The following is a 27798-nucleotide window of genomic DNA, read 5'->3' on the forward strand; positions in this document are numbered from 1 at the left end:
CTTTTAAAAAAGATTTAAAGAGAAGCATATATTTAATGCATTAATAAAGAAGCATTGTCTCTGAAATTAATTTTTAAAAATACTTTGAGAACTGTTTTAGTACAGTTGCTTTCCTTTGCAATGCTCTGTATTTGTTTGATGCATTTACAGACTTTATTCTGAGGAATCCCTAGGCATCACCAGAGGGTCCACAGCACAGGTGAAGACCCCTCCCTTAGTATCAGGCTCACCTTGGATCCCTGTGTTAACCCTGCTTCCTTTGCCAGGCATGGTCTTGTTCAGGGTCCGCCTCCTTTCTAACCCTACTGAGCTCATCCACTTCACAACTCCTGGCCCTCAGAGTCTCTGTCCTTATAAATTAATCTACAGGTCAGCCCTTGTCTATTAAACTTTTGCTATGAGGGTGTGTAAGTTTTCATGAGCACTGTTTCTCCCACAAGGAGCAGAAGCTGTGCAATGGTTCTTTGCATCGCTACCAGGTTGCCCTAGCCCTGCTCCCCAGCAGCTGACACTGTGTTTTGGGGTGCTGGGAACATTTTATTCAGAATGTGAAGTTAATGCCAAGGCTGTATTCAGCTAAACTTGTTTTTAAAATAATTTTAACTGCTCTGGTTGAGGGTGTAAATTACAAAATAAAGAACCGTGTAGAATGTAGACAAAATGACTTTCATCGGGTTCAGATTGTGGGAAATAATACTTTTCCTCTAAGCTCATATTATAAAATGTTGTATTAGACTGTGATAAACTGACTTGAGAATAGTCTGAGCATGATCTCATCAGCTGGAACGGAGTATGAAATAAAACACGAAGCCTTCCCTCTTTTTGGAAGGCTCTGTTTTATACATTTTTAAATCACAGAGATTCCTTGAATTGGAGGATAATAGTGAAAGGCCCACAAAGGAAGTAAGAGCAAAGCAGCAAGTGTTTAAATAATTGAATATGAGCAAAAGTAAAGGAAATGTTTGTCATGTGTGACACACCCCGCCTCCTGCCCCTTCCCCACACTCAACTGTCTCCGAGAGCCCTGGTGTGGACGGTGATGACTGCCCACTGCCAGCTGCTCCGAAGTCTGGAAGTCTAGAGGGAACCGTGACCTTGGGCATGAGTGCCAACAGGAAGGTGGGAAGCTTCCCAGGGATGTTTTTCCTGGAAGTGGAGTCTCCCCTCCCCGCTCCCCCCCCGCCCCCCCCCCGCCCCCCCCCCCCCCGCCAACTCAAGTAGCATTTTACCTCTTCCAGTTTACTGGTGGCAGCTTCAGCAGCAGCAGCCCCTGAAAGTCTAGATCAGATATGCCATATCGGAGAATCTTCTGTAAGCATTTTTGATCAGTGACTCACAACTCTAAGAAAGGATTATTTTTGTATAAAACAATCTTTAAGTTGTACCTTAAAGACCCAAGCTATTTTCTTAAAATACTGTCCGAATAAATTAATCATGCACAGATCCAGTGAATTTTGTGGCATTGTCCCTACAGAATTTTCAGTAGGTTATTCTCATAGTTGGAGCCATAGCTTTTTAGAGGTTTGGAGGCATTGTTTAGACATCGCCATTCTTGGTACTCCACTGGCTAATTAATGGCTTTTCCTGAGTTTTGTTGGTGAGTGGAAACCTTTTCATTAACCGTATGGTGAAATAACGGGAAAGAGTTTTTGATGAGATGAGAGGTATTTCTGAAGATGTAAATCTTAAATATATTTAAAATGTAACTTAAGATGCTGTAGAAAATGTTAACTAAAACTTTTTAAGAATAATAGATGCTGAAATTTCTTTATCCATTAGCAGAACGGAAGAGGGGAGCTATTTTGGATATCATCTTTGAATAAAGCCTTTGGACTTCTTTAGGGGTCTAACATCCGGACAGTGGGACTTGCAGAAAGTTCATGCATTAAGCAAGGAAGATTTAAGTACATTCTGCAACTTTGGCCTTGTAAGCCGTGACCATTTTTAAGGTTGATGAGCATAGTTCACTATGAAATGAAGCAAAGAACTTGGCATTTATACATTGTGAGTCAGTTTTGACATCAGCCTGGATTGGGAATTGACTGGAAGGTTTTGGTGTTGAACTGTGTCTGCACTTCAGTGCCTCGATCCAGAGGCATGCATGAGCAATACTTCCCTTTGGGCTGTGGCCATTAATTTGTGGAATGGAGCAAGAGCTGGAGAGGAAAATTGAGAGACTGCCTTGGATTTCCTGACGTCCTGTTGAATCAAAAATCAGTGGGAGGCCTTTTCCTTCCTGACAAAGGCCTCATCCCCTCACTTGAAATTCTCAGCATCTGTCTCTGTGCTAGGGACAGTCCTTTAACCCATGCTTTAAATCTGTAGTACCCCCTGGCCTGTTCCAGGTGTTTTCCAGGCTTCTTCCCCTGATTATGTAACTTTGATCAAATCCAGATGCTTCAGAATGTTTGATAGAAGAGGTCAAATGGCATTCGAGAAGAAAAGCATTTCTGTATTCATGACTTTGGTTTAATTTCCTGTGTAGGCCCGATCTGCCAAAGTTGTATGCTCATGGCCATGAGGTTGGGACCCCTGGAGGGAAAGGCACACGTACTTCAGGACAGTTTGAGGAGAGTCCCTCCTCCCCCAGTGTACTTTTCCGTGTTAGATTATCAATTATACAAGTGTCAGCTGTCTTCTATTTATGACAGCTTTTTTTATTTTTGTAATGGTTTTCTGATTATAAAAACCATATTCATTATGTGAAATATGCCAATATCTTGAAAAGAATAAAGAAAATTGTAGATGTTTGTAATCCCACCAAACTGAGTTAAACTACTTTCATTGTATAAGAATGCCCATTTCATTGACGTCTTAATACTGTTAGCCTCCAGAAAACGTACCTGGAGAATTTGCATTTCTTTGATTATTAGGAAGGTTAACATGCTTTCCTTGTTTGGTGGTAATTTAAAGTTTCTGTGCATTGCTTATTCATAGTTTACGTCCATTTTTCCTTAGCGGAAGGATTTCTCTTTTCCTTTTGATATGCAGGAGTTCTTGTGCTTTAAGAATCCTCTGCCTATTAGTTTTGCTTAAAATAACGACAATAGAAGCTCTTTTGATTTGTTTTCACTTAACTGACTTGCTAAACATGCCTCTCTAGTGCCCACAGGACAGGGCAGCCCGTCCACGTGGCACGCTGAACCTGCCACCTGAGTCCCACCACACCCAGTCAGTTGTGTTTCTTCCCACATCTCTCTATTTCAGTAGACATGTCGTTTCAGTTCCTTGGTTAATATGAAACGAGTGAAATCCGAATGTGAAAAGAGATTTGTTTTTTTGAAAACTTAGATGACTGCATTAGATAGACTCAGTAAAGGCAGGTAACTTTTTAAAAATTGCCACAGGATTGCGTGTGAGTGGCACAACGGTAAACAATTGGGAGGAGTTATGCTGGGATTCCACAGCACGTGGCTCTGACTCCTCCCTCCGCCTGCAGCAAGTTGAAGCTGGAAGTGAGATGGTGCGTGACAGGTAGGATGGTAAGACAACATCCGGTTCTGATCACATACCCACACTCAACAGAACAGTCCTTGGCCCTGTAAGTCAAGACTAGCAAATCAATGTACATTCAGGTGGGGGTAGGAGATCACATATTTTAATTTTTAAAAATCCTTGCTTTATCCAGCTTTTTTTTTTTTTTTTTTTTGGTTAATTGATCAACCTCTGATCACAGTGGCACTAGATATACTTTTAAAACCAATGTAAATACTCAGAGAACAGAGTCTAACACATCACTAAACCTTTTGCACCTTCTAGGAAATGGTAGTGTTTTGAGACTGTCTTCCTTGAAATTATCTTTGCCCTCATGATTCATAAAATGAAATTACCATTTCATAACTTGGGATTTGCTATTTTAGAGAAACAATTCCTAAAGGTTTACTTCATCAGTAGCACAAAAACTGGAATTGAAAGACCTTATTTATGTTCTATTGGTTTATTCCAAAGAGCTGTGTTAAAGAATGTTCATTTTGGAATTCTCCAGTCGTGTTTCTGGAAGTTTAGCCTAGTCCCTCAGATGTCTTAGGTGCCTCCAGTGTCTTTTTTGAAGTGAATACTGCAGAATCAGGCCCATCCTTGAGATGGGTGTTATTGCCCAAGAAAAGACATTTGGGGGTTCCCTCAATCTATGAAAAGGGAAAATTAAAACAATTTTGTTTTGTTGCCATTTGTGTTTGGCTTAAACATATGGTAGATTCTTCCATTCTTTTCAAATTAGAATTTTCCTCTTTACTCCTTTTTAAAAGTATGATTTCTTATTGTAGTTTCCTTAAATGAGCATTTGGATTTCACTCCGTAATATTCCACAACTGTTAAGGTCTACTTGGTTGCAGATACTAACTACTATATATAACATAGATAAACAAAAGGTTTCTACTGTATAACACAGGGGGCTATATTCTGTATCTTACAGTAACCTATAATGAAAAAGAATATGGAAAGGAATATATGTATGTATATGTATGACTAAAACATGCTGTATAATAGAAACTGACACAACATTGTAAACTGACTATATTTCAATTAAAAAATCTACACAGAGTAGATTTGCTGGCTTGGAAAAACACTTGTGCATATTGTCGTTGTCGCAGAGAAATTGTGGAGAGTTTGAACATAGTCCAAGAGAAAAAAGACAAGAAATTTCAGGAAGAAATAATGAACTGTATTTAACCCTGTAGTGAATAATAGTCACACATTCTTAATATAAAAGATGTCGACTGGTTTGCAACTTTTAGAACCTACCTATAGGCAAAAATTAAAGACTTTATTATTGCAGAAAAATAGAATTTCTTTTACACAAAGTAAAAGAAAATGTAAAGAAAGCCATACTTGAGCATAAGTATAGAAACAGGAGGGCTGGAAGGAAGGGTCGGATGTAATAGCCTTATCTTGGGAGGTAAATAGCTGAGAGACACTGTCTCCAGCAGAGGAAACAAGAAATAAAGGTGTCAGTCTGTCGCTGCAGACGCAGAGGTGGCCAGGAGAGAATGGCACAGGGGAGACGGGGAGAGGGAGCAGCGCCCATCATGAAACCGCTTATACTTAGAGAGCCGGGGGGTCAGCACAGGTAGAGCTGTTGGCTCTGGGTGCAGGGAAGAGTGGGGTGGAAAATGTTGTCCTTCATTGTAAGCCCTTCAGGACTATTTGATTTTTAAATTATGTGCATATATTAGCTTTCATATATTTTAAAATGTTTAAAAGCAAAAACTTTTGCTTCATATGATAGCGTAAACGGTGGCAAAGACACATGAAAATGGACTGTTTCCATTTCTAACTGAATTCATTTTGAGTTAATGAACTTAATTAAAAAGTTTAAACTACTTGAGAACACTAGTTACCACCTTGGAGCCAAAATACCTGGTGTTTTCCACAAGATTTGGGAAAGGAAGAGTCCATTTTTTTTTAAACCACCTTACTTGTTAATAGATAACGTGTACAAATGTTGGTGAAGAAATGAAATAAAGTTGGAACGTGTAATGTTGAAAACACAGATTTTTTTTTTTGTTCCAATAAAGACAATAAACCTTTTTTCCCCCTGATTCTTCTTTCTCCTGTCTGTCTTCTGTTTCCTTCTTTCTCTTCCAGAAGCCCTTCAGAGGCCAGTAGCATCTGACTTCGAACCCCAAGGTCTGAGTGAAGCAGCTCGTTGGAACTCTAAGGAAAATCTTCTTGCTGGTCCCAGTGAAAATGACCCCAACCTTTTCGTTGCACTGTATGATTTTGTGGCCAGTGGGGATAACACTTTAAGCATAACTAAAGGTAAAATAACTGGGCAGCTGGTGGTGGTTGCAAGAGACAGAAATCAGGGGAAGCTGTGGCTTGACTGGCCACCCTTTGCTGATTGAGAGAACAACTTTAAAGTTTGGGATACAGGAGATCAAAAAAACTAACAGCATCTTTATAAGAGAATCACTTTTCCTTAAGGAGAAAAGTTCCTGTACAGTTCTAGCAAATATTTTTTTATATTAAAAAAGACACCTGGACCAAACACTGAAAGCAGTTTTTTTTAATAAGAAAAAGTATTTCTCCCCTAAAAAGCTTCCTTATATTAGGAACAGAACACTTGAGTAAAAAATTTATAAAAACTGAGGCTATATGTTTATCCATATATGCAATGTAAACAGGAAGCTTCATATATAAACATGTACTCTTAAACACTTATAAATGCATATATTTATGTGGACTTGTTAAAATGAGGTATTTAGGAATTTGGAGATTTTTAGTAATCATGGGAGAATAAGTGAGAATGAACAAATTAGCCTTTAAAACTGCTGCGTCTGATTTGGTTCTTTTCTTCTAAGGTGAAAAGCTCCGAGTCTTAGGCTACAATCACAATGGGGAATGGTGTGAAGCCCAAACCAAAAATGGCCAAGGGTGGGTCCCGAGCAACTACATCACACCAGTCAACAGTCTGGAGAAACATTCCTGGTACCATGGGCCCGTGTCCCGCAACGCCGCTGAGTACCTGCTGAGCAGCGGGATCAACGGCAGCTTCTTGGTTCGGGAGAGCGAGAGCAGCCCTGGGCAGAGGTCCATCTCACTGAGATATGAGGGGAGGGTGTACCACTACAGGATCAACACTGCTTCTGATGGCAAGGTATGCGGCCCCAGGTGGGGAGCTGGGGGGCATGGCTGGGGGTGGGGGTGTTAGTCTTTGGCCAGAAGAACCCAGAGGTCCTGCTGCTTGGTTGGTAAGTTATTGCAGCAAAGCTCAACCAAGAAGGTGTTTGAAGAAGTTTTCGAGGATACAGCAGGCATCATCCCATTAGCCTTAATAAAGACACACTGTTGAGGACCCGTCACGTGATACTGAAGGTCCACAGGCTGATGGGGTTTTCTCATTGTCCTGCTGGAGTTTTGTTGTTAGCAGTTTCATAAGATAAGTGGACTGCCGGTTGGGTTTTGGACATACTTCTTATACTGAAACTCTTCCTTTTTAAAAATTCTCTTACTATGATAGTAATTTACCCTCAAATGAGAAAAAGTCAGACAATAGATGGTTATTTTTAAAGTGAAAGACCAGCTTAATAGCACCTCCTCAAAATAAATCTGATAAATGGCCTTCTTCCTATGGATGAAATCACATTTGTGTGTGTGTACAATCTAAATGCACTGGTGTATTTTTTGCATTCTTTTTTTATTGAAGTATAGTCAGTTTACATTGTATATATACACAGTTTTTAAACAAAAATGGGATCACATTATGCCCATGTATTTTCAAACCCAAACTGTAGTTTTGTAAAGGGGTTTATATATATGGTTTTGTGATCTTCACATAAACAGTCCTTAAGAGTCCATGAAAGGAAGGGAGAAATTAACGTTTACTAAGTCCCTACTGTTTACTGGGACATTTTTCAATCTTCATCTTAGTTAAAACTCACATTAGATACTACTTTTACCTGCATTTTTGCATTAAGGAAATGGAGGCTTAGAGGGACAGAATTTCTTGCTGAAGATCACATTGTGAGTAACTGCTGGAAATAGGCTCAGATTTCACTGTCCACTCCACTGCACCATGCTGTCGGTGAGGGTGTAGACAGGTGGATTGTCAGGCTGGGTCCAGATGGTGTATGTGTTTTTTAATAATATGTAATGCATGCACATGGTTTAAAAAAAAGAACAAAATGAATTGCAGTGAAACATAATTCTATTTTCTAATTCAGTTCCCCTGCCCAGAGGCAACCTCTAACTAGTTTCTTCCAGCGTTCTCCCGTGTATTTGTGTTTATATTTTTAAAAAACATGAGTGATGCATAATCTCCACTGTTCTGCATCTTGCTTTTCCCACCTAATAGCATATTTTGGAGATTGTTTCATGGCAACACATTTAGAGCTGCCTCATTCTTATTAATGACTGCATAACATGAATGGACCACCATTTATTTAGGCATTCCCCTGCTGGCCGACTTTCAGGTTGTTTCCAATCTTTTGCTATTATAAATAATGCTGTTATGAGGTGGATTTCAAATCTTTAAAAAAAAAATCTCAGCCCACCATAAAAAAAGCTTTATATCACCACCCCATACGCACACTAGTAACAGAAGGTTCATGAAATCCTGCTTACACTTACTGTATGTAATGCATGCTGATAGTTTTTTGCTTCATTCTGTTGTTTCATTTTTTTTAATTCTCATCATAATCCGCTAAACTTATTTCATAGACCCACTAGTGAGTCATGACCTGCATTTTGAAAGTACACTGCACATTCTTTATGTACAGTCTAAGCATATGCGAGATAAGTTGCTAGAACTGATTGAAGATTGTGTGCCTTAAAAGCTTGTATAGATATCACTTTCTTTAGAAACTGTACAAATGGGTTTGCTCACCAGCAGTGCTGTGAGGGTGTGTTTCCCTTACCCTCGTCAGTAGTGTACCATCAGACTTGTGATAACATCTCTGTCACTGATGAGTAAAGAGGCCATCACGTTTTGTTTAATATGCGTGTGTCGAATTTTGAGTGTTTCCTTTGCCATTTACTAAACTCATCTTTTCCTGTAATTTGAAATATACCAAATGTACATGTGTGTTTAGGTCTGTTGATCTACGCTCTGTTCTCTTCCATTGGTCTGTCTATTCATACGCCAGTACTCGACTTTTCATTGTTATGGCCTCATGTCTTAGTATCTGGTAGGGCTCGTCCCCTTGTCTTAATCTTGCTGGCCTTTTGTGGCTGTCCTCACGCATTCATTTATCCCACACAGATGTACAACACGTTTCTTTTTTCAATGTTCTTATCTGTTGCTTTTTCCACACGTCTCAAAGTCTTCAGGCTGAAGTCCTTTTTGCAAGTGTCTGATGCTTTCCTCGTTGGATGTGTTTTTATACCAGCACTGTAGTCTGCACGACAGACGGCACAGTCTGCTGTTGATACGTGACCAGAGATCGGCCTCGTCAGCTTGCTTTTCAGGTCATGTTCACATCCCAGATTGGAGCTGGGTCCTTCCATTCTACAAGATGAATTCCAGGGTGCTAGGCCGTTTGAAACCTAGCCTTCAGACCACAAGGGTGCCTTTTTAGTGAATTAGAACTCCAGAGTGCACTGCCCATGAGGGAGGTGATTTCCTGGAGCTGACAGCTTGCTTCCCATCTGTGCTGTTTATCCAAGGCAAGTCATGCTGCACCACGGTAATCGGTTGAGGTTTGTGCTGAACGGGATAATGGTTTCTTTTCCCTAGAGTTGTTTAACAGCATCCTTGGAGCAGATGCAGGCAGGCATGATCTGGTTTGACAACTTATTAGCTGGGGGCTGGTCTAAAATGTTTAAAGGAGGAGGAGAGCAAGGCCTGCGTGGTTACACGATCTGTAGAATTTGAGAGTCATCCGACGAGGAAGCCAAGCGCTCTGTCTAAAAGTTGGTATGTGCCAGGTGGGTTCCTTTCATTCCAGGTAGAATAGAGGGAGTATCACTTGATCAGGTAGTATCCACTGCTGGGCAGCTCGTCAGAGTGCCCTAGGCATCTCGCCTTCCTCGAGTGCCCTAGGCATCTCGCCTTCCTCCTCCCTCCCTGGCGGAGACTCTCCCTTCAGCTGTCTGAGCACCTGGAGACTTCTCGGCCCACGGAGTCGTCAGGCCAGCCATCTGCGGAGGCTTCTCTCTGAGGGCCACACTTGAGGGGGCAATGTTGGGTGGGATCATGTGCTTGGAATGAGTGTAACAGCATCAGGATTGGGGGCGGTATTAGAGCGAGGCATGAGGCAGTGTGGCTTGGCTTTGAAAAAAGCTGCTCACGTAGCAGAGCTTTGATGCAATCTTTTTTGGATTTCTAAGGGGGAAAATTTAAAGTTTGGTGAAAGGAAGAGCCTAGGGTTGAAAAAGTTTAATTCTTACTTTCAAATCAGCTAATCTTTAGAAAACAACTGAATTTAGAAGATTCTTCTCTGAGGCCCCAAGGGATTTCTTTCTGCCTCCACCCTCTTGGCTCTGGTTTACTTCCCTCCCCGTGTTCCTAAGCTTTCAGCAGCCGTTGTGGCTGGTCAGTCAGCTCAGGGCCACCAGCTCAGGGCCCAGAGCCCGGGACTCTGGGAGTTCCAAGCTAGACTCTTGAAAGGGCCATTCCAGACTGAGCCACTGCCGTTTCCTAGGAGTCTTCACAGTCTTAATCTTCAGGTATGCTGGGGTTTGCTTCTCCTCGGTGCTTTCTTAGAGTTTGGAATCCTCTGCCACTGTCCAGAATTAAAGACTGGGTTTCCTCCTCCACCCCCACCCCCAGTCATTCTTGGTTTATTATACCTTACTTACTTTGGTGAGATGCCCCTGCCAAGCCCCACAATTCCTTATGGACCTTGATAGAATCTTTCCTTTCCTTCCTTCCTTCAAGAGATGCCCAGTTGACATTTATTTTTATGGTCCGCTGAAGTGACAGGTTTAGATTGACAGGAGTGGAATTTGGGCTTAAGCTTTAGCAGAGGTGGCAGGACAGGCACCAGCTGTGTAACCTCTTGATGACACAAGATTTACCTGCCCTGGCAGTGGCTCAGCAGGTGCAGGCATCCCAGTGGAAAACCCGCTCGCTAAACCACGGCTGACTCTACCTTGTCAAGGAGACTGGGAGCGTTACCGCTAAGTATTGTGTAGTTATCAAGTTACTGCCTTCCTGCTGGTGTGTGAGTGGCTCCGGGGGTGGGGTGGGAGGACGTGGCTTCCGGGCCTTGCAGCCTGTAAAGTATGTCCGAGACGGGACTCCGGGGTCTGAGGCAGCCAAAGGTGCCCAAGCCTAGGCTCCACTGAGCCTGTGAGTCTGGCTGTCATTCCTGGTGAATTTCTTTGACAAGTCCTATCTCTCGGGTCCCTGCATGATTAGGAAGAGGCACAGCCCGGGCTGAGCACCCAGAGTGTTTGTGTAACTGGGTGCATAGCATAATGACATACCATTCATAACACTAATTTCACTTTCTTCTGTGAACATGCCATGAATTCCTGATGAAGATTACCCAGTTCGCCAGCAAAATGCTGCTCAAAAACTAGCCCTACTCAGAAGGAAGCCACCAGACGTGACTGTTAGAAGATGGCTGCACAGTACATTTAAGGGAGAGTAGTTTCAATATTTAATAAGTGTCGGTATATAAATTTTATGTTGAAAGATGAACTAAGTCTCAGGGTCTGTAAATTTAATTATTAAAAAGGATAAAGTTTGCCCATTCACAGAAACCTCCCATAACTCTGAAATCTCTAACAAAGGAGCCTGCAAGGGAATCAGCTGAAACCAAGAACAAATTCTGCATGAAGTAGGGCTTAGGGGAGCCATTAGCATTCTGTGCAATAGGGTGAACTTGATCTTTAGGTTGGGGAGTGCGCCTTTCAAGCTGACAGGGAGAAATAGGTAATGAGCCTTGCTCCCAGGTGACCTGCCCCAGGAGCCCAGCAAGCGAAATGGGCTCTTTTGCCTGTGCCGTGCTAGTGATTTCCTAGGTGGGAGTTGAGCTCTGGTTCCAGGGGGGTGCCTTCTTGGAATGGCTTTACTATCCTCTCTTCACTCCTCGACAGGGAAGATGCCCATCAGCTAACTGGCCAGAGAGAAGAGGGCTTGGGGCACGTGCAGCCTGCAGTGAAGCAGTCGGACAACTGAGGGCCTTTCCAGAGAGGGCTGGGGGCTAGGAGCTTTCCCCCTACCCCCGCTCAGTCCTTCTGAACTGCACTTGCATTGGTGACTAGAGTCACCTGACAAGAGTGCCGGGTCGTCAGTGTGTGGGCATTAAGCTGAGGGCAGGCTCAGCGGACTTCTGACTTCTGCCCCCCAACCCCCCAGCGCCCAGCACTCTGGTATGCAGTTCAGGGACCTGAGCATGACCCCTCGTGTCTCCCTAGGGCGGTTCACTTAGCTGTTTCTCCTTGTGGCTCTGAGGTACAAAAGTGGGGCCTCCTGGTGGGCCACCTCCTCACCCTGAAAGGTCCTGCTGTTCAAAGGCACCGTCTTCTAGAGGGACAGGTTCCCCAGAGCTGCGAAATCCTTCTGGACTATTCCTAGGTCGCTCAGAATTTTATTTTAGTAGGATTGCTACATAAAAATTGTAAATTATAAACCTCTAAGCCCAAAGTTTGATTTAAAAGAATTGTTTATAGTCATTTCCCCAAGTGAAAGAGAGAGAGAGAGAGAAAGGAAAGCAAGGAAGGAAGGGAAGGAACAAAGAGAAAGAAAAGAAAGAACCTCCTTGTTAAGGAATCCTACCCCTCTTGAGGTTTATAGATGGAATCAACTTGTATATCTGCTGTTATTTCCTTTTAAAATATTTTTATTATCTAATATTACAAACATACAGAAAGTAATGGAACCTACCATAACCAACAGCCAAGGCCTTGCGCCTGACATGTGTTTCGGCCTTTTTCTTCCCTTTTCTTTTTTTGAGTAATAATCAGCTACCAGTCCTGCTCCTCCTCTTCCTCCCTCTGGCCTCGGGCATCACTGCTGTCCCAAATCTGTATACCTCCTTCCCACATCTGTGCAGTTGGGGCAAGTCTTACGAACACCTAGCTCTGATTTTAAGTGTCCTTTCCACCTTCAGCAGTTGTTGGCTGCCCTTAGTGAGCCAGTAGATTCAGTTATGTGCCTGGAGCCCAGATGTTGTATGTGAATTTTAATGTGAGTTGTTTTGGGTAAGGAAATACTCCCTCACTACATCACTGAGTCAAATTAAAGAAGAGACAGGAGAAGAAAGATAGCTGTCACCATCCCCATTGTTGCTTTCCACCAGCCTGCGCCTTTGCCTTCATCCCCTTTGCAGCGTCCAGACGAGAACTCCATGCGGAGGGGGTCCCCTGTGCAGGCTCGCACCCGCCGTAGGCCTCAGTTAGGACTCACGTGCACGTGTGTCTCCTGTCCCTCCTCCTTGCTTCCCTGAGCTGGGGAAGGCGTATGACCCTGTGCAGCCCTCCAGGCCCCACTCAGTTCCAGGAGAGCGCTGACGGACTTCCCACCAGGGCGTACTGCTGGGCTTTGCAGATCTTGGCCTCTGATGCTTCTTACTGAGCCCAAGTCAAAGAGGTAGGAATGAGAAGGAGGTTTATGTTTTGTTTAGTGATTTTCATCTCTGATCACTATTTGTTCCTAGGTAACTATGTAATTATAGGTTTTAGATAATAAACATAATGATTTAAAAATTATTTTCATCAGATATAAACTTATAAATAAATTAGATAAACAACAAAGTCCTAATGTATAGCACAGGGAACTACTTCAATATCTCGTAATAACCTGTAATGAAAAAGAGTACGTGTGTGTGTGTGTGTGTGTATATATGTAAAATATACATATATAACTGAATCACTATGCTGTACACCAGAAACTAACACAACAATGTAAATCAACTGTACTTCAATTGTAAAAAATTATTTTATTTTCCAATCAGCAAATACTGAGTTCTACTCTTTTTAATTTAATCAACAACATTTATTCAGTACCTCTTACATGCTCATCCCTTGTTCTTGACACTGGGGATGCAGAATTAAAACAGACAGCTTTGGGCCCAGTTCTCAGGAAGCTGACATTCTGGTAGGTGGAGGCAGGTAATCGTCAAGCAGGTAAACAGAATGATCAGCTAGTGGTGAGTACGGTGCAGAGAAGTAAGACGAGTGTGATGACTGGTGCCAGATGATCAGGGATACTTCATGGACATTCACATTGGGCTCAGAATGGTCACAGAGAACCAGGCATGTGAAAATTAAGCAGGTGGAGGATTTCGCGGAGAAACAGTGTGAGTGATTTTCTAAACACTTGGTCCTGTGTAGAGAGCGAGTTGTTTATCTGAGGTTTTGCTGTGCATTAAATGAAGGCTCAGTAAAGCTGGCCTGTCGAGTTGTTTGAGTTGCATCTGCCCCATGGGCTGAAGGCTGCCCTGATTTCCTCAGCTCTACGTGTCCTCAGAGAGCCGCTTCAACACCTTGGCCGAGCTGGTTCATCATCACTCAACTGTGGCAGACGGGCTCATCACCACCCTCCACTACCCGGCCCCCAAGCGCAACAAACCCACCGTCTACGGCGTGTCCCCCAACTACGACAAGTGGGAGATGGAGCGCACAGACATCACGATGAAGCACAAGCTGGGGGGAGGCCAGTACGGGGAGGTGTATGAAGGCGTGTGGAAGAAGTACAGCCTGACGGTGGCTGTGAAGACCCTGAAGGTAAGCCTGGGACCACCCGGTCAGACGTCTGTGAGCACCGCCACTGCTCCGGATACCTCCGTTAGCCATGCCTGTCGTCTGCTGGTGCGCGGTGATGCTCCTTCAGGTCCCCGCCTGTGCGCACAGGTCCCAGGGCGACTCTCAGCTCCTGCCGTCTGTGTTTCCACACATGCTGAGAGCTGAGAAGTGCTGCGGTTTTTGGTGTAAAAAGATTAGACATTTCGAGGGAGTTTTTTTCATTCTGTGGCAAGGTTGTTTTAAAGCTGTGGGTTTCCGTTCTGTTTGTGTGGCATTTGGATCACTTCCTATTGCGTTAAGAGAGTGGGGGTAGAAAATCTCTGAGTTTTGAAAGAAGGAGATTTAACCAAAATGTGTTTGGCTCTCGTGTGGATTTTTGTTGGTAGATTTGAAAGTCAAGTGCGCTGAGTGTTCTAGCAGGTTCTAGTCTCTCTATCATGTGTCCGGACTTGTGGAAACTCAAGCATGGGGCCGCCTCCACTAGGAGGGCGTTAAGGAAGCAGGGAGGTTTCTAACGCAGATACTGTCTATTCTTTATCGCTGTGACTTTCACTCTCAGCGAATGCCTGGTGTTTTTAGTTTCCGGGCAGTTGTTAGGATGCCAAGGGAAAGAGGTTTTCATGTGTCGTCCTCCACCTCCTTCAAGATGTGATCCCCGTTTTTACCTATGGCAAGAGTGTCCCCTAGTGTTGACCTGTGTGATTTTCACTTGTTTTAAATGAACTCCAATTACATTGACCTGTGCACAGAAATTGAGAAAAGGAGCCCCTTTTGTAGCTACTAGAGAAGAAGAAGTGAAACAGCCCCACTGGGAAAGGTGCACCCAAGTGTGTGCGCACTTCCTAGAGGTCGGTTAGGTGCACGCAGCCAGATCTCTGCCTTCTGGGGACTCAGTCACTCCCCTGATGCCCTCAGAGGCACAGTAAAATGGAAATTATGATTTCTGGTTGATATGAAGTGACACTTTAGACAAAAGATTGCATTCTTTAGTCCTAGAAACCACAGGTGGCTTCTTGGCATTCATATTGACTGTGTCCCCTTAGCTTGGTCCTTGGGGCAGGATTTGTGTGTGTGGTGGGAGGAGTGGTGGTGGCATGATGTGGGGTCACCTTAAGGACTCCTGGATATTTTCTAGATAGAATTCTTTTTTAACTTAATAAGCAGCTATCAAATTCCTTAACACTGGAATTGTGAAAATGCCCTGGACAGAGCTCTTCCCATCAGGCTGGTCGAGGTGGTTAGAATCGTCTGGTTGGTCAGTAGGAGACGTGGGCAGGTCTGACAGCAACTGCAGTGCAGTGCGCGGAGGGCTGAGCTAGAGGCCCAGGCTCAGGGCTGTGGCTCCACGTGGGGAGGAGAGTGGAGCCTGTGAGCTCTGTTGGTGGGGCCAAAGCACGAAGGGCATCGTGAGCGGGCCCGTGGTGGAAGAGCAGGACCTGGCCTGAGGAACAGGGCCAGGAGGGTGAGGGAGAGGGCAGAGAGGGCACAGCAGCTCACAGAGGGCTTGAACCCGGCTGTGGAGCTGGGGGAACATCCTGGAGGCAGTGGGGTGCATTGAAAGGTTTGATGCACAGGAGTAAGATGATTGGGTTTTCTTTGCACAAGGATGGCTGTGTTGGCGAGCCCTAGAATGAGCTAAGCAGCCGTTGCCCCGCCTCCCACAGCCCGGGCGGGAGCAGGGAGAGGCGTGTGCCTGTGCTCCGGTGTCTCAGTTTGGCCCACGACTGAGGACCAGACCCAGGGAAACTGCGCTTGACCAGCTTGCCAGGCTGTTGGAGGCCCAGCATTACCTGCACGTTGGCCAGGATTTGCCAAAACAAAGCAAGAGTAAAAGCACAAAACACCCTAGATTTTAGTCCAGAAAAGACTTGTTTAAAAACTTCAAAAAGAGATGGAGTTTGCACTGGGGGAAACCGTAGCCCAGTAGTGGTGCTGTGGCATTATTTTCTGAACAGCTGAGGAGGGGGATTCTAGAGGAGGGACCCCCTGGAGCTCAGTGGTGGTTTTTTTATACCATTACATCAGAATTAATCTCAAAATGGGTGCCTTCTAGAGTATACTCCTCTAGTGACATGTTATTAGCTTATTATACTTTTAGTGATTTCCCCTAAGAGCCTTATTAACTTATGATCCCACAGTTCATAAAAAATTACAGAATGTAGTTGCATAAATTTCTGTGACTAGTCATTCCAGGCGGTAGCTAATTAGGGGGAAGGGAATGTGTCATTTTCTAGGATATATTAACCCAAAACATGGTACTAAGCAGCTCCTAAATAAATGATCCCTCCTTCCACCTCACCCTGCACAGAAAACGTCTGTGCAGTATGTTTCCCACTTATCAAATAGCTCCGTATCAGCATTTGGCGCATTCATCTCCATTGTAGAAGCTGAGAGTCTGAGTGGTTCTAAATGGGGATGATGGTTAACATAATATTGAGTTCTTACTCCCTGCCTGCCAGAGTCTGAGTGCTTTATGCTTCACATAGAGCATCACATTTAATCCTTACAGCCACCCTAAGAGAAGGCTGCTGACGTTACTGCCATCTCAAGGTTGAGAAAACTGAAGCAGAGGGAGGGTAAGTGACTGGCCTGGCATTAGTTACATGGGCAGCAACGACAGAGCCAGGACTTGAACCCAGGCATCCTGCTCCAAAAGCCCAGTTCTTCTTTTATTAAATTGTTACTCAGTTCTGATTCCTCCTCATACACCATGAAAAATACACATGAACCACAGTTACGCATCCTAAAAATCACACACACACCCCGCCCCGCCCCCCCCCCCCCCCCCCAGTTCACTTCCCTCACAGGCTGTAGCTATGATCTGCTTTTCTCCTGAAAACTCCTTGGGAATTCTGTGCAGTTCTAGCTCAAGCTTCTGTTTGCTCAGCCAGTTCTCACCAAGCCCCTCTTTGTGCCGGACCCCCGCTAGGCACTGGAGCCTCAGTCTCCTCCTGCCTCCCTGTCCTGCCTTTTTGGTACTGCTGGCACCTCAGCAGACAGAACCAGATCCTCCTTAACAAGCAGGGGAGCAAGGCCCTACTTTTAACCACCACTCCTTATTGATCTGCTAGGCGGCACTGGGTCTGGCACCTTCAGGGCAGAGAGAGACCAGAAGGGAAAAGAGAGGGCACTAGGTTGACCCCTGTGGATGAGAAACGGGAATTACAGCAAAGGCCCCCGATGGGAAACTGCTAGTTTGAATTTTGACCCATACACTTATGTTAGGTTATATGTTACAGGCAGGATGTGTCTCAGAGAACCAACTGTCAGGTATAAATAACCCCAAGTTTCAGGTGAGCTGTGTAGTAAAAGTTTTGTAAGTCACTTTTCTTTCTATAAAACAGTTGTGTAAGTAATAGAATTTGGAAAAGACTACTGTTGATCTAATTATGTTATTAAGGTTGACTCATAAGCTAGCTGACAAATTTACTATTAAAACAGCAAAAAATAACATTGTTTAAAAAAGTTGAGACTTAAAATTGTACTCCAAAAATGACTGGAGACTAAACAACATGATACTAAAAATTGTACTTAATTCTTTACCTATTTTTCAAATAGGTAATATATACACACAGTATCCTCCACCCTTGATTTTTGTGTCTTTCCAGAAATTGTCCACGTGCATGTATCTTTTAACCATATGGCAGCATGCTGCAGACGCTGCCCCATGATGTATCTTACAGTTGTTCCTTAACAGTGCACGTATGAATGTATTTTACTAGATACCAGCCTTCAGTAGACACTTGTGTTCCTTCCAGTACGGTTCACAGGGAATCTCCTTGTTTGCACACATGGGAGAGGATCCTGGTAGGTCAGCGTCTCCAAGTAGTGCTGGATCAAAAAACTCATACGAATTTGCACTCCTGTTTTCCCTACCCTCACCAGCGCAGTGTGTTTTGGTTTGGGTTGTATTTTTGTTATCCCCCCCCGGAAATTGGTTTTATTGGAGAGCTCCAGGAATGGCAGAGAAGGAAGGGCTCCATGCAGCACTGACACTGGACAGTCACACGCAGTGGCTCTCTGACTTCATGAGGGGGCTGTGCGCTGGGGAGAGAGTCCGCACGACTCAGAGCCCACGGCTGCCACATCACCCTTGGCTCCTGCAGTGGGTTCCCTATTGGCTGTGGGGCTAGATACAGTGCAGTACTTGAGGATCAGAGTTGTGGGGTTCCTCTGTAAGATATTTCTCGTGGACTTTTCGCTCAAGCTTCAGGTCCCTACTCTGGTTAGTGAACCAACCACCTTCCTCAGTCTAGCTCAGAAACCGCTACATCTCTCCGTGCGTCGATCCGGCCCATCCGATAGGTGCAGGGCGGGCTTCACCATGCTTGTAACCTTGCTCCCCTGACAGCGGGTAGGAACCGGAAACATGTGGAAACTGATCCATCTCAGGCACGAGACCTGCTCTGCGGCCAGGCGTGTGTCCCCCCCCCCCCCCCCGAGAGGGAGGCATGGCGAGTGCTAAAACCTGTGCCGCACAGTGGGGTGCTGGGCCGTTTTAAAAATAGTGTTCTCTTTTATGCTGTAGAATTCCTCCTCTTGGGGATGAGGCCAGTGAGCAAAGAGAATGAAGCTGGTTAGAAAATACCTGTGAGATGTTGAGTCTGGAGGAATGTATCTGTCAGAAAGACAGGGGGAAAAAAAACCCCATGTTAATTACAGAACCAGCCCGCCTTCTGTACAAGCAGTACGTTTAGTCTGCTTCTCAGAAACAGAGAGCAGCTGTCCTAATACAAGTGAGTACCACCGAGTGAGTGCTGGCCGTGTCCTGGGCCCTGTACTCGGCGCCCTGTGCAGGAGGTGGGTACTGCTGTGGTCTCCGTTTTGTAGATGAGAAGACAGGTTCAGAGCTAATCTGTTATCTGTTACGTAGGTAACTTACCACGGTTACCCAGCAGAGCTTGGTCGGTGTATCCCACAGGCGTCCTCCTGACCAGTCTGCTGTGCCAGCCAAAGCGTCCACCCACCTCCGGTCAGCCAGCCAGCCCTCGTGAAGAGAGGCCAGTTGGCCCATCTCCCTCCTTGACAGACAAGGCTGAAATTCACAGCTTTTCCTCAAAGTGTGGCCTTGGCCCTAGTTATTCAGAGTTAGTTTTATTTTACTGTATAAATGGAAGGATTCTCTTCAAAAAGATGATGGAAAAATTTTAAATAAAATTAAAGGAATATAATAGGATAGCATCAGGGGTATTTCCAGTCTAACACAGCTGCAGGATGCTGTTAGGAGTTTAAATTATACATTGAACCGGGTCTGATTCCAGCAGGGGGAGACAAGTTCACACCGATTGTCCTGAAAGAAAAAAAACCAAGGAATTATTTGTACTGTCCACAGTGTGTGTGTGTGTGTGTGTGCGCACGTGCACACGTGTGTGATGAAGAGAGGGAGAGAGGAGGGATGCCTCTGAAAGCTGTAGTGTTGCTTTCGCATGTCCATGCCTCTCAAGACCTAGAACACACTTGCAGAAAAGAGTCAGTACCTCCAAGCGCAGTCTTATTTCTGAATGGATTTCACTGTGCATGGTTCATTATGCAGCGTTCTAAGTCTGGAAAGCTTCCTTTGAGAGCCACTATTTGAACATATTGTTGGCTGAGCAAGATTCTTAAAGGCCCTGGTCCTTACATGAGTGGCACTGACTCGCCTGGTTCTGACAGGCATTTGCTCTCCAGCCTTTGACAGTAGCATGTCACCCTGGTAAATCAGAGCACTCTGCACCGAAAACCACATGGTCTGCTGAGCATATTAAGGAGCAGAGAGGACTCAGAAGAATTAAACAGCCAATGAGGTGGTGGCAGGGATGTGTTCTTTTCCTACCCATGCAGCTCGACACCAAGACTACAGAAGATGTTTAATTGACATTAAGAGCAGCTCACCATTTTTAAAGAGCAATAAATTGTTTTGAGTCTCAGTCTCATCAAACCCAAAGTGAAGTGATGTTGGGCCGGCGCACGTCCTCACTGGTCATGCTTCGCTTGTGTGCGTGATTGACCCAGGCAAGAAAGCGCGAAGTCGAGGTTGGCCGGTCCTCGAAGTCTTCCCCGTGCGCGGGGCGGGGACCGGGCAGCCACGGTGGGTGAGTGCTGCAGTACGGCACTTTAGCTCTTGGTTTCCCGAAGGGGCAGGTACAGTGTACGTGAGCTTCCACATTTAAAACCAGGTGGATACCGCTTTCCTCTTGGGATAGTCTAGTTTCATGACGTTCACTCCCCGTCTCCCATGCAGTCTTGCTCGTCAAACAGAATCAGACTTGATGTTGAAACTTGGAGGGTGGTGTCTTGTTTTCCTCCTCGGCCTTTTTAGCTGGGTTCTCACAGTGAGACTGTGTCATATCCCACCTGCCTGCTCCTTGTTTTGATGGTCAGTTCAGAGGATGGTAGGTTCTGTAAGTCAAAAAGACCTTTACCCCGTGTAAGCCTACAGCCAGGCTCTAACCTGATGTAAGCCCATGGGGCCAGGCCCCATCGCGCTCCAGACTGATATGTGAGGAAATGGAGAAATACTATCACATTTGTCTGGGCATTTGCTAATATCTTTGTCTCCCCTCGGCGCTTAAATACTGTGAACTTGCTAAAACGTGATGTGTACAGATGGCACTCGTGAACCCGTTGTTAGGGAGCAGCTAGTGAGGATTGTCTTACAGTCTGAGTAATTGGCCTGACAGGTAGTGATCGCTTCGTTTAGAGCCCATGGCACCGCATGCTTAAGGGGTTCAGCACCCTCTGTTTCTGCCGTATTTTGAGGTGCTGTTCTTTGGTAGTGCTATAGATCTTTTTGTGTCAACAAGGTCTCTTCTCTTAAATCAGGTGCATTTCAGATGGTGAAGCATTTTAAGAGCCCTTGGAAACCATCTGTTCCTTAGAGAAGTAGTATTGTGTTTGCGATATTTACCTGTGCACATCTCCCTTACTTCCCGTAAACTCTACAAGGTGACGGAAACAAATAGTCTGCACAGAGTCACCAGAGCAAGTCACCAGCATATACAAGCCAACCTTGGTGTATTGCTCCGGATGAGAATTCAGAAGTTCAGCCCCAAAGGGGAAAATTCTTTGTGCCATTGGGGTGATGACCGGCCACCTTGGAACCTGTCCAGAGCAATGTCGTGGTTGAAACTAATAGACCAGGATGGTTGTTTGTTGGAGCTCCAGTTTGTATTAACTATTCCAGTTGTACTTTCCCACTTAAACACTTTCCTCGCTCAAATAATTTCATCACTTTTTTTTTTTCTGCAGGAGGATACCATGGAGGTGGAAGAGTTCTTGAAAGAAGCTGCAGTAATGAAAGAGATCAAGCACCCTAACCTAGTGCAGCTGCTCGGTGAGTGTGTGGAGCTCTGAAGAGAAGACCGTTTAATTAAACCCTCTGGGGTGATACAGGTGCCATTAGAGAAGAGATGAATGGCTCACTGCATTAAGGTTTCTGATTTGGGCATCTGTTCTCTACCAGCATTCAGCCCTTGGTGAAAGGAGGTCTGTGTGGGATGGTTTGTGTGTGTGTGTGTGTGTGTGCGCGCATTCACGTGTGAGAGAATGTCACTGCTTTAAATTAATACCCAGGAGCAGTCAATTGCAAATCTCAAACTGGCTTCTGAAACAAGAATTTCAAGAGTTCCTTCACAGACATGATTCTGTAAGTAGATGTAACCATTAGAGGGAAAACTCACGGTGATTTAGTTTGATGTGGCCCGGACTTTGCTTATGAACTCAGTGGCAGCCTCTTCCTGTTGAAGTTCATTGGCTGGGGAGGAAGAAAGGGGCGTGGCCACGTCCTGCCCGCAGGAACATAATCTCAGTCCACAGGTGCATGGGACCGTGTTACAACTTGGGCCCAGGACACAGGGCGGAGTCCAAGTCCATTTCCAAAGCCTTGTTCTTCAGTGCTCGTCTGTTTGATACTTGTTCAGTTGGGAGAAGGGCAGCACCCTGAAGCCCTTGTCTTGTTGGCAGGGGTCTGCACCCGGGAGCCCCCATTCTATATAATCACTGAGTTCATGACCTATGGGAACCTGCTGGATTACCTGAGAGAGTGTAACCGGCAGGAGGTGAACGCTGTGGTGCTGCTGTACATGGCCACTCAGATCTCATCAGCCATGGAGTACCTGGAGAAGAAAAACTTCATCCACAGGTAGGAGCCTGGCCAGGCCGGCCTCCCCACCGGTCGCCCAGCATCCTTTCAGAAAAAGCCCCAGCCTGCAAGGGCTTATGGCTCAGTCTCTGACTTTAGTGCTGGCAGCTCACTGGACCTGGCAGATGCCAGGTTCCTGATGTAGCCGGCTTTGGGCGTGTGTCCAGGACTGAATTCGGCCAGGCCTAGCCCCTGGACCCACAGCAGTTAATCCCAGGCTGGGGAACATTTCACTTGGGAACCATTTTGGTCTAAGTGGAACACTGACTGAAAATTATAAAAGGTGCCCCTTCTGACAGTCACAGCTCCTCTAAGTAGAGCGCTCTTTGTTGGTCCGAGGCTGGAGTGCGTCAGTAATGACCGCTTCCTGGGAGCCGTCGGCACTGCTGTCACACAGGCGCTCGGTAACAGCCACACATGGGTTTGTTTCTGTGTCCTGTGTCCCCTCCCTTCTCTTTATTATCACTTCATTCTCCACTTAACTTACTGTCACCTGGTTCAAGGACGTTTCTGCAATTGTCAGAATTGTGTACATGCAGTTCTAAATTAAGCGTCTTTGCTGTTTTTAAAGCCTAGAGTGTTTTGACCTTCAAGTGTGCCACAATTATCTTGGTCTTCACATTCTTTGCTGGTGGAAAGGGCTTCCTAGCAGAGTGATGGCCTGTGCAGGACAGAGCCTGACGGGCCTTGCCGGAGTCTTTTATACAAGATGTTCTCCATGCCACCATGGTGACCTTTCCTACCCAATTAACTCAAGTATGAAACCTGTACATGAGATTTCATAGTGAGGAGTAGGAGTAGCATGTGTGAAATGCTGGCGGTTCCTTGTAAGACAGATCTTCTGTGCTTCGTGAGAGCCTGCTTCAGATGCTCCTGTCACTCAAGAAAGTGAACCCTCTGAGGCTGCAAATTGAGATTTCTTGACTCCCAGTTTGTCTTGCACAGCTAGGTTTGTTCTCTCTTCATTCAAGCAGACTTAAAATGCTTTACCAAAATCCTATTAGGCACAACTCCCCTGTATTTAGTTCCTCTCTGATTGCTGATGATCAGGCTCTCACGCCGCCGTCGCACTGAGCTGGTGCCTCTTCTCATTCCTCGTTCCTGCTTGCCTTGCGATTTCATGGTTAACATCCATGAACCAAAGATTAGACTCCTGCCTCCCTGGGAGAATCAGGAGGCAAGAGGAAGCTGATTATATAGGAGAGAATTTATAGGATACATTTGGATAAACATCAAGGAGAAACAGGAAAGTAGGGGATACAGTTTGGGTAAAGAATGCTACAGGCTTGTTAAATTTTTGCTCTATCAAGTCTGGATAGGACAAGCGGAGACACACTCTGATATGTTTCTCGAGATGGAGGACTGTTCCCTGTGCCTCGCATAGAGCAGCAGTAACTGAGCAGACACTTAGGTGACACTGTTCTCCAGGCATTAGTCAGAGTGCCTTTGTGTTCATTCCTGACGACTCACAACAGCCCTGAGACTAAGCACTGTTACTATCGTCTTCATTTTATGGCTGCGATAACTGAGTCCCAGGGTAATTGACTTGCTCCGGGTCATGGGGCCAGCTGCCCCCTGCTGCCTCTCACCGTGGTGGGAGCTCAGGTGGGTGCTGAGGGACGGGCACTGTTCCCCAGAGAGACTGGACTCCGTTTTCCCATTGTCGGTATTGCACCTTTATAAGCTCAACGGTGGCGGATTTGTGAAGCTGGAAAGCTAGCCAGCAGCTCTCACAGATGAACTTTTCCCTTTCCCAGAGATCTTGCTGCCCGAAACTGCCTGGTAGGGGAAAACCACTTGGTGAAGGTGGCTGATTTCGGCCTGAGCAGGTTAATGACAGGGGACACCTACACAGCCCACGCCGGGGCCAAGTTCCCAATCAAGTGGACTGCGCCTGAGAGCCTGGCCTACAACAAGTTCTCCATCAAGTCGGACGTCTGGGGTAAGGGCCGCTGCTCCAGTCTTGTCCTTGCCCGTCCAGAGTGGGCTGTTTCCTCGTCTGTCTTTCTCTCCTTGCTTTGTCACTTCCTCTTTTTTGTTCTTTCATTTCTTTTTCATTACTTCTCTTTTTTTGTTTGTTTCTTCATTTTAAAATCATTTCTCCCCTGTTTTCTCTCCAAAATGAAGTAAGAGTGAGCTTTTTCTTCCAAAATAATTCAGCTTAGCTTTTTACCCCCACTCACTATCTTTATGTCTTCGTTCCCAGTTTGTTGCATAGGTTTGCGGCGGCGCTAACCAACCCTGCAGGCACTCAGTCTTCCTCTGTGAGAGAATGCCCTGTAGTTTGGCTTGGGCTTTAACTAGAATACGGCCCTCTGAAGCCTCCTGTGACAGTATTTTATTTTTACTTTTTTCAAAGAACTTTTTATTATGCAAAAAAATTTAAGTATATGCTAAAGAAGACAGAGTTGCATAATAAACTCGTGTGCCCCTCCCCAGGGTTTACCCTCATCACCCGTGGTGCCCTCACGTCCTCTGCACCTGCCCACTCCCCTACCCTTGCTATTTCAGACAAAGCTCAGACATCATGTTTCATCCGTATTTCATATGTCTCTTAAAGATGGCTTTTTTATTTGCATAGCCACAAATTGAGATTAATTTCTGAATATTATCGAGTATCTAGTCAGTGTTCAGATTTCCGATTAAATCATAAAAGTCATACCTTTATATATATACAATATACCTTTACATATATACAATCTGTTTGAATTGGGATGGGAATACAGATCCCACAGTGTGATTAGTTAACAGTGACCCTGAGGTGTCCTCTGATCTGTAAATTCCTTCTTTATCTCCTTATGTCCCTTGCTATTTATTTGTTGAAGAAGTTCTGTCACTTGCCCTTTAAAGTTTGCCACCCACATTCTGGATTCTGTTCATTGTGCCTCTGTGGTGTGATTTAACATGTTCCTTAGTCTTCACTGTTCCTAGTAAATGGGTAGCTGGATATGGACAGCTTGGTCACATTCGGGTTTGGCTTTTTTTCTTTTAATAAAAGTACTTTTTCTTTTAATAAAAGTGGTGTGCTTTTTCGTCAGTAGGTCCATAATTCGTGATTTTCTCTCTTTGCCCAGATCCACTAATTTATTAGGAGTTGCCAAATGATAATTCTCTAATTCTGTCATTCCTTATTCATCAGTTAGCTCAGCACTTCTGTAAGAAGAGATTTCCTCTCATCTGCTGTTTCATTACAGTAGGGATACAGTTCATGTAGGAAAGACTGGATAAGTGTTTGCTTCCTTGTCATTATTTACCAGTTTCCACAATAATTAGTTGGTTTCTTAATGCCCTCCAGTGATGACCATCTAGGTTTTTGTTGTTTTTCTTTTGTGATATTATGAACTCTTGGATTTAAATATTTGATTATATTATTGATTAATCCACTGCAGTTATTTTTCTTATTCTATTCAGATTGTCTCATCTTTGGCCAATGGGAACTTCAGGTTGTTCCTGGTACTTTTGACAAAGCCCTGTAGTCTTCAATAGTGTCTGTGCTGTCTGGAATGATAAAATGCTCCAGATTCTTTCTCTGCCCCACCCCTAAATCACCCATTTGCCCAAGGAGTCCTAGTTCCTTAATGAGACCTGGAGTTTCAAGGATTCTGTAAGATTTTAATGAAATTTTTGGAGTTGGAAGGGACCTTAGGGATAGTCTTGTACACCCAGAAAGGAGAGGTGGCCTGTCTTAGGCACATGGCTAGTTGATCACAGAGCTATGAGTAGAAATGGCCTCCTAAATTCCAGTCCTAGGGGCCTTCCACCACGTCTCCCAACAAGATGGTCACGTTGCGTAAAAGACCGTGGAGGGGCTGATTGACCCAGTCCCTTTTAGTCGGTAGGGGTGAGTAAAGGGAAAGCCTCATTCTGTGCTTTTCTGTCCTAGGCTGTTGGTAATTAAGAGCCTGGTAAAATGTCAGTGCCTGACCTGCTTCTGAGGGTGTAACTTCTGATGTCTGCTGCACAGTTGACCAATTTTAAATGTGTAGTTAAATCTTACGCATCTTGAACAATCTTTCTCTTTCTTTTTTCTCCTAGCATTTGGAGTGTTGCTTTGGGAAATTGCTACCTATGGCATGTCACCTTACCCAGGAATTGACCTGTCCCAGGTGTATGAGCTGCTAGAGAAGGACTATCGCATGGAGCGCCCAGAAGGCTGCCCAGAGAAGGTCTACGAACTCATGCGAGCATGTGAGCTTCCACTGCTGGTTCTGAGATAATCTGTGGGCGCTGTGCAAAATCCCAGCGCAGGGGGGGACCTGTAAAGTGCAACATTAAAGTATTCTGTTTCCTCTCTTCACTCCCATTCTTCCTGAGCAACTAATGCAAACAGTTTGGTACTTTTTTTTTTTTAAACTTATTTCAGTGTTATTGTATACCTTTATTTATACATAGTATTTATGTGTGAGAGTTTTTTGTTTTATTTTTAGTGCAAAAATGAGACTGATGGGTATCGAACCTGGGTTTCTTATCAATAAATACAAATTTCTGATATAATAGGTAAATATTCCAGGTGACATTTATCTACTTGGTTTTACATATATATATATATATGTGTATATATAGAGAAATATTTAGAGAAAAATTTATTCCCTCAACATTTTTTGCACTTAGTATAACAGGCATATCTTTCCCTGTCTGTAATTCAGGGATCTCTCTCCCCCATCCCTGCTCTTACCTGTATGTAGCTGCCATTACATGATTCATTCATTCATCCAGTCCTCCCTCTTGTAATGAACATTTGGTTGTTTAACACATTTGTTTGCTTTTTAAAATTATAAACAAGGCAGGAACCAGTACCCTCATATGTATACCTCTGTGCATCATGCTAGTATTTCTAGAAGTTGAACTGTTGGTTCAGAGGGCTGTGTGCATTTTAAATTTTGGTAGATTTTACCAAATTGTTTCCAAAAAAGCTTTTAAGAATTTATACTCCGAACAGAAGTGCATGAGAGGGGCCCTGCACCCTCCTGCATCGGGCTCTGCCAGTCCTCAGTCCTCATGGGGATCTTGTTTTAATTTGTATGTTTTTACTGATGAGGGATGCAGACTTTGATAACCATGAAGTAAGGGTGAGATAGGAGGCAAGCTATTTGGCTTAGTAATTCTCTGCACTTAACAGAGGCAGGTTGGGGAAAAAGTATTTATAAATGTAGTTCTTGCTATCAGTGTGTCTTTGGGGGTTTTGTGATCCATATTCCTGCCAATGTCAAGTTTTTTCAAATTCTTAGTGTCTGTAATAGGACACAGTAGCATTTATCACTTTAACTTGTCATAGCAGTCAGAGCAAAAGATGGCTAACAGGATGGAATGCTGCTTTAATTTGCAGACTTTCCCTTGAGAATTGCTGGCGCCCTGCTTGCTAGCAAGGCCTTGTGGGTGGTCTGACGTGGGTCTCATCTGTCCAGGTTGGCAGTGGAATCCCTCTGACCGGCCCTCCTTTGCTGAAGTCCACCAAGCCTTTGAAACCATGTTCCAGGAATCCAGCATATCAGATGGTAAAGTGCCCATCCTTGGGATGCCTGCAGTGGGGAGAAAGGTTGGGATAG

General features: G+C 44.7%; 1 protein-coding gene across 4 annotated transcripts in view; it reads left to right on the plus strand.

Annotated features, from left to right (window-relative positions):
* The window catches only part of ABL1 (ABL proto-oncogene 1, non-receptor tyrosine kinase), a 123061-nt gene that overhangs the window by 89135 nt on the left and 6128 nt on the right, over positions 1–27798 (plus strand). For all 4 annotated transcript variants that reach the window (XM_031450707.2, XM_031450708.2, XM_031450709.2 and 1 more), the window contains exons 2-9: positions 5587–5760; positions 6303–6598; positions 13843–14115; positions 21361–21445; positions 22075–22252; positions 24010–24194; positions 26288–26440; positions 27658–27747. In XM_031450707.2, coding sequence (XP_031306567.1) covers positions 5587–5760; positions 6303–6598; positions 13843–14115; positions 21361–21445; positions 22075–22252; positions 24010–24194; positions 26288–26440; positions 27658–27747 — 1434 coding nt within the window. The remainder of the gene's footprint in view (positions 1–5586; positions 5761–6302; positions 6599–13842; positions 14116–21360; positions 21446–22074; positions 22253–24009; positions 24195–26287; positions 26441–27657; positions 27748–27798) is intronic.

Source organism: Camelus dromedarius, chromosome 10 (assembly GCF_036321535.1).
Source record: "Camelus dromedarius isolate mCamDro1 chromosome 10, mCamDro1.pat, whole genome shotgun sequence".
NCBI lineage: Eukaryota > Metazoa > Chordata > Mammalia > Artiodactyla > Camelidae > Camelus > Camelus dromedarius.